Source organism: Pholis gunnellus (assembly GCF_910591455.1).
Source record: "Pholis gunnellus genome assembly, chromosome: 17".
NCBI lineage: Eukaryota > Metazoa > Chordata > Actinopteri > Perciformes > Pholidae > Pholis > Pholis gunnellus.
In genome coordinates, this window is record NC_136544.1 from 1660766 (window position 1) to 1667967 (window position 7202).

The window sequence follows — 7202 nt, forward strand, 5'->3', positions numbered from 1 at the left end:
AATATGAGAGTGGTATTGATCTTCTCAACGCACTTTCAAGAACAAACATTTTCCAAAACATTGAAAAACTCCTTCACGCAATATCTTGCCCATCGCACACAAAGCACAAATAATGTGCCGCCCCAAAATGTTAAACACGTTAACATTGACACAAGTTTCTTGATAGATCGTAAATGAACCCACGCATATCTCTGAGTTGATTAGGGCTAACACCTAGCAGTGCACAACATTCAGACCGAATCCTCAAACTTCATGACTCCTTCAAAGCCGTGGTAGGTGAAGGGTTCAAGGACGGGGCTGCAGGTCTCTTGAGCAAGGCAGGCCATCCTATTGTTGTCACAGCTGTCCTCACTACCCGGGGCAATGTACACCCCATCAGCAGAGTGGATGGACGGGTCCTCGTCAAAGTAGTTGTGGGGTCGCAGCAGAACCCCGCCCCCGTTGCCCACGGTCACCGTGTTGGGGATGTCCTCGGAGTGAGGGATGTGGAGGAAGCCGGTGGTCACCCAGGCAACCAGGTCCTGCAGGCAAATTATCATACACATCATGCAAATTCCTTTAGCTAAGTTATCTCAGTTTCAATTTAAATATATGTTTGTATTATCTTATCAACTTCACATACAAGTTCTATCTCAACACACCTCGTCTTCAATGCTTTCATTGTCTTCAATGTACTTGCTGAAGTCCACAGTTGGAGACCAGATGTTGTTTTGACTGTACAGGCTGCTGCTGGTCTGCTCTGAGTCTTTGTGCTTGGTAATGGCAACCTTATACCTGGAGACAAACAGAAGAGACGCAGAGCGAGACGGCTTTGGGTGGCCAGCAGAACCATGCCTGAAGATCTGATGCTACATTGTATCTCACAGGAGATTTCAACCCCACAAGAACGCAGCTATTGAATGATTGTGTACTGGGAAAAATGTTTATGTCTAAAGCTAAAATCTCTTAAAAACATTGAATAAGCTGGAGACGAGCGATTGAATGAAGAGAACTGAAACAGGCCAAATGAGGGGAGGTGAACAAATGATTGATGATTTTGACTCAGGAACTGGAGAAACCACAAACATTTTTTTCAAATGATAAGTTAGAGTCACATGTCACACCAAATCGCCATGTTTAGTGGTGTCATTAGGTTTTAGGTGTATGTCGTCTGCATATAGGTGAGATCACTTTATGTCATCTTTTGTCTAATATGTGGCCCAGTGACGGTGTATAAAGAGCAGCTGAAAGTGGTCCAAATATGAATCATTATGAAATTCAGGACATGCACTTTACTATCAGGTAGTGCATGTATCTTTATTTCTCCATCTTGATATCTTGTCTGACACAACTTTTAATCATCAAGGCAAAAGAAGTGCCCACAATCATTAACTTATAACAATATGAGTTTGCGGATGTCCAGTCTCACCTGGCCCAGGACATGGCTCTCTCCTCGGGCTGGCTCTCTGGGAGGTGGTCCCCGGTGAAGCTGAAGACCTGCAGCCTGTAGGAGCGCTGGTGACCCCAGCGGTTGGTCTTGTTGCTGGCGATGTGGAGGTAGCGAGGAGTCTTGGTGTCATAGCGCAGAGCGGCCTCCTGTGGGGGTGTCAAAGTAGACATTAGTCCCTCAGTCAAGATTCAAGAGTTACTTGGTTGGCTGCAACACTGGTGGACTAAGAAATTGCAAATTTCAATGAATAGTACATATGAGTACATCTTGGGTTGCCAGTCTGCCCTTTGCAGTCCTGGTTCTGGTTCTCCCGAGCCTCACCTCCCTCCAGCGGTGTGCTATATAAACACTTTAATCATAAACACAGTGGCGTTGGTGCACCGTCTCGTGAGGTTCCATGAAGGGTTCCTCACTGAGACCCAGAGAGACCCAAAGAGATTGAAGTGTAAAAAATGTTTTAGTTCATTATGACTATACTAGACTGTATTGGTAATTAATGGAAAACACTGAAGGCTGTAACACGACAACAATAACCCACAAATGATTAGGTTCAACTGGAGATGAGTTGCGAAAAGACAGCACTGTGAGTGAGAGGAGGCGGGGCTATGTGGGCACTGCAGCAGTGTGTGTGTATCAGCGGGTTAGGGCTGTGTAATGTGGTGCAGCTGAGCAGCTAATTTAGGTATCAAGCTTAGGAACTGACAGACGAACAACTTGCAAACACAACACTTACATCACTGTATAAAGTTGTTATAGTGTGTGTGTTAGCAAACATTTGCCTGCAGCCTACTTACACATCCATCCACCTGATAAGTCTGACATTCTCTCTCTTTTTGCTCTGTTTTTGGTCTCAACCAACTCCTGAAAACAAATACCTGGTTCTTTTGCAGCTAAATACTCCCCTGGGTTCACTATTTTCTAACTGTGTCTGTCTGCTGTTTGGTTCTCAGTAGGTAGTTCCACTTAGAACAACTTCCTGCTGCTGCTGTTGGAAACAAGCTTAATGAGTGTTTATGGGAGCAATGATTGAGAATTATCGCAAGTCCTTTTTACAATCCCCTTATTATTATTATAAAGTATTCAGGGATGAATACTTTATGGTCCGTTAACAATAATGTGGCTTAATAAAAGGTATTTGAGAATAAACCCCTTCATTGTAGACTTAATTCATGTTAATTGCAGTGATAAATTGTAACAAAAACAACTGATAGACATTCGAGTGCAGAGAATGCGTCATGCTGTCTGTGAATGAGTTCATGCCTTTTGTTGCACACTCTCCTCTAAATGAAAACTAAAAGCAGCTGCTGTGAAGGAAGTGAAAGACGGCGGACCTGTTCTGTTGTGAGTTGCTTCTCCACCAGCTGAGGGACCATAGCGTAGCGATCGGACATCCATGGCAGCGACACATTGACATATTCCATGTCTTTCGTCTGGAAATAATTATTCACACCTGCAGAGGATATGAAGCAAACATGTTTGTAATAATATTTGTTTTCTGTTGTATTTTGAAATGTATTGATGTTCATGTAGAGCCAGGTCTATGGAAGCATTTGGCGGACTAAATTAAAATAAAATGTAATCTCACAACAGCATTCTCATTTCCTACTTACATATGCATTAATTGGGTCAGAATTCAATAATGCAATTGCATTCTCACTACTAGCATGGTTAATCTCTGACAATATAATGGAAAAGACATTTGACATTTCATTTTCAAAGACCATTTAACATTCAACAATAATCAAATATGAATTTAAATTTCAAAACCAAAGTGCAATATAAATATTTAGCATTTTTAGGTGCATCATTTAAGTCACAGTTGATATTAAAATTTCCATTTAAACTTGTAACTTTATGCACATTCTCCGACAATTTGAAAATTACAAAAATAACATTTAATTTTAAAAGACTAACCTAGTTGACAATATTCAGATGTGAAAATGAAAAGGGATGGCACCCAATTACAATCCAATGCTGTCACGCTGTTATCCTGACTAAATGAAAATCGAGCAACCTGTCAGTCAGTCAGTCCCGGAAGCTGCTTCTATTCATCGACCAGACGTAGAATTGTTTATCTACTTGAGGTGGAATGGCAGCTGCTAGGCTGGTGGAAGCGATTACGAATGAAGCTAATAAGTTAGATGATAACCTGATTAAGCAGAGCAAACACTTGAAAGCATTGCAGAATATTCTCCAGTCATGAGGCTGTGCTATATAAGCTATTTTATATTCATTTACACACAGAGCAAACACTATTTGTTTTGAATTCATAACTAAACAGATTAAAAGATGAAATGAGATGATTCTCTCTGTTCTCTATGAAGCACGTTTAAATGCGTAATAAAAATTACTTGTAATTAAGAATGTGTATTAGCCAGAATCTGATACGATTGGTACCATGATACAGATGCTATGATTCAATAGATTGCGATATATTGCAATGAGCAGTATTTAGCAATAAGCAAAGTGATATAATTCTTTTTTTTAAATGTCATTTTAGGTAAACTGTCATAATATAAAGAACACATAAAAGCATAAATATTTATGCAAAACAATGGGATCTGTATTTTGCATTTACATCTCTGACATCATAGCACTATCTATGTGCACATACACTGAGAGTGATCCTTGCATGTGGCCTAAACTTTTATTATTATTATGCCGTGTTTTTGAGAATTGAAACAGTATCACAAAACCTAATATTGCAATACTTTTATCATTTCGTACACTTACAATACATTATAATCGGCTCATAGCACTGTATAATTGCAGTTATAAGCACTCCTAAATTATAGGATCATAGTGTGTAACCCTATTATAATGCATTATGAAAAAAAGATTATAATGTATTACAACATTATACATTATGATCCTTGCAAAAACATGTCAGTGGGTGACCAGATAAAGTATTATGCTACTTGACCTTATATGTCATTTAGAAGGCTTTATAATGTGTTATAATTATTGTTATAAGGCATCATGAATTTGTAGGATTGCTTATATTATACAGTGCTATAAGCAGACGCATTATAAGCATGTGTATGATGCATTTTATTTATGGCCATCATAAAAAGGTGATCCTGTCTTCTTGTTGTTTTGAGTTGAACAGTTTGAAATGTGCCACCGCCACTCACCCAGCACATCTAGGTCCACCTTGAAGTTGATAAAGTGGGTGTGGATGTTCCCCAGCACGTTCTCCGCCACCTGGTGGCCGTGTCTCCGGCTGCCGTCCACCAGGTAGGAAGAGGAGATGTAGCCGGTGGCGTGCACCTTGGCCTCCACTGACCCACTCTGGTAGAAGATGAAATCCCACATGTAGTCGTAGTTCCCAATGGCCGTTATGGTCCTGAAAACCAGGGCGCTGTTCACCATCCCTCCGTAGCTGTTGTGGAAAAAGTCTGAGAAGTGCCTCCGCAGGGGCTGACCCATGTTGTGCTCAAACACGCAGATTGAGTTCCTAAACCTGACCGGAGCCGGGACGTCGATGTAGCGGTACGTATCCACGTAGGTGGCCTCGTGGGGGCAATCCACGCCGCGGACCAGCTCGTGCGCGAAGCGCCCTATCCCGATACTCGAGTCCAGAAACTTGGTCAGGATCATCCCGGGAGTCACTGAACCGTATACGGACATGGCCTCCTGCACGCTCAGCTCGTAGATGATCCTCTCGCCGTTGAAACGCACATCAAACACCCTCATGCCCGTGAGAGAGCTGAGTCCAAAGGCGAAGCTCCAGTCCAGGTACAGGACGTGGTTATGACTGATGCTGTAGCGCTTCCCCTCTGCGTAAAAGAGCTGCGGACCGATCTGCAGAGGCTTGTTCCTGGGCTTCAGTGACCCATAGTCAGGCGACTCCTTGTAAACTATTTTCTTAACAGACCCCGCATCGTATTTCTGTTGAAGTTCCTCCACGGTGTGGAAGTATTGGCCGTTGTAAAGCAGCCGCTCCACTGTCCAGTCGGACGCGTTTACGCTCTCGTGGTTAAGCAGCACCTCAAAGCCCACTGGGTGGATGTACATACCGGCCATGTCCCTGAAGAAAGATATCCAAGTCTTTCTGTCCCCGGATCGGACCCCACGGGGCATCTGCTCGAAGGCGTTCAGATTATTGTCCAGACCCACGTTGAAGCTCTCTTTCATCAGCTTCCCCAATTTGGAGAAGATTTGCTCCAGAAATTTGAATATCAAGCTATATTCCCCGATGGTGACCGTGCGCGCAGTGATAGGGAGCTCCGTCTTGTAGCGCTCCTTGGTGACATCTCTGTGGTATATCGGGTTGGGAAGAGGCCCCACTACGTACTCCTTAATGTAGCCAAGTTTGCCGTGGAAGACCACCGCCGTCGCCTCTCTCATCGGGTTTGCGCCTTTTCTGTCCAAGTAATCCAGCACGTCCGCTTTCTTGGGCATTGATAGCTCTATTAAAAACAAGAAATTTTCGGACGGCTTGGTGATCTGGTTGGTAGATATGTCCAAGTCTTTTCGTCTTAACAAGTACTCCTGGACCTGCTGATACTCCTCCCGGGTTAGGTCGGCGAACACGAGGCTGCGATCGTCGTGTTTGCGCTTCAGCGGGTGGACGCGCTGAGCGGAGCATTTGGGCGCCCTGCTGGAGTGGATGCCCATCAGGACGATGTTGAGGATGATGGAGACGAGTACGAAGACGACGAGCGCCCATTTCACTAAAGAGTTCATCCTCCGCTCTACCATTACGCACGGGTTTGGAGAAAGGGAGGCGAAGGATGAGCACTGGGGTTTCGGAAAAGAGAGGCGCGCTCTTCAACTCTTCTGTTTCCCACCCCTTTCTTCAAAACCACAAGCCCAGTCCCCCCCCCCCCCCCCCCCCCCTCTTTGAATAAACAGTTGTGGAATGTCATGTAACCTCTGTTCCGCTACACAGGCTGATTACTACATTACTATTTTACGCACGCTGTTTAACGGTTGTCAGTGGTGGAAAAAGTATTCTAGATATTTTACTTCAGTAAAATTAGCAATACCACAGTGTAGCAATACTATACAAGTAAACGTCTTGCATTCAAAGTCTCAGGTGGGAAAATGTTACCATTACAATGTTAAGTACCAAAAGTACAAATCCTCATGCAGAATGGTTCATTTCAGAATAATGTATATTATATTACTGGATTACAATTATTGACGCATTAATGTGTTCATCGCATTGATAATGCAGCTAGTAAAAGTGGAGCTCGTTAAGTTGATTTATATGTTTTAATTATCAAAAACTGCAAAGCAAATAAAGTTTTCAAACTTATGTAGTGGAGTAAAAAGTGCAACATTTGCCTTCAGTAGAATTATTAAGTAGCATAAAATGGAAAAAGTTAAGTAAAGTTAAAGTACCTCAAAACTGTGCTTAACGAAACAGTGTATAGGACTTAGCGCCATCTAGCGGTAAGGGCGCAAAGTGCAAGCAGTTGAAACGACTCCCGTGTGCCAAGCGTGTACGAGAACAGCGGTGAAAAAACTGATGGCTCTATCCGGAGCCAGTTGTTTTAAGAGCAGCATAGGTTATTTGGTGAATTGATCCTAACCAAGTTTCTGGACTCGAGCATCGGGATAGTTTAGTAGCAGTGGGGGTCAGGCAGGACCACAGCTAAGTCATAACCACGATCCACGGAAAACCTGTGAGGCGAAAAAAAATACACTTGAAAAACTCGACAGCCACATTTCTTTCCAGAAATCATGACCTGGTTACTCAAGATGATCCACAGGTCTTGTTGTGAGCACTTTCATCCAACTGCATTGCTGTTAAGTTTTGATAAAT

General features: G+C 43.0%; 1 protein-coding gene across 1 annotated transcript; it reads right to left on the reverse strand.

The window, feature by feature from the left end:
* Nucleotides 1–230: 230 nt before the first annotated feature.
* On the reverse strand, nucleotides 231–6133 carry aoc2 (amine oxidase copper containing 2; the record flags this gene model as incomplete). Its single annotated transcript, XM_079177675.1, has 5 exons — nucleotides 231–521; nucleotides 642–774; nucleotides 1409–1575; nucleotides 2761–2879; nucleotides 4564–6133. The coding sequence occupies 5 exons, from the start codon at nucleotides 6131–6133 to the stop codon at nucleotides 231–233; spliced, it is 2280 nt and encodes a 759-aa protein (XP_079033801.1).
* Between the last annotated feature and the right edge of the window lie 1069 nt (nucleotides 6134–7202).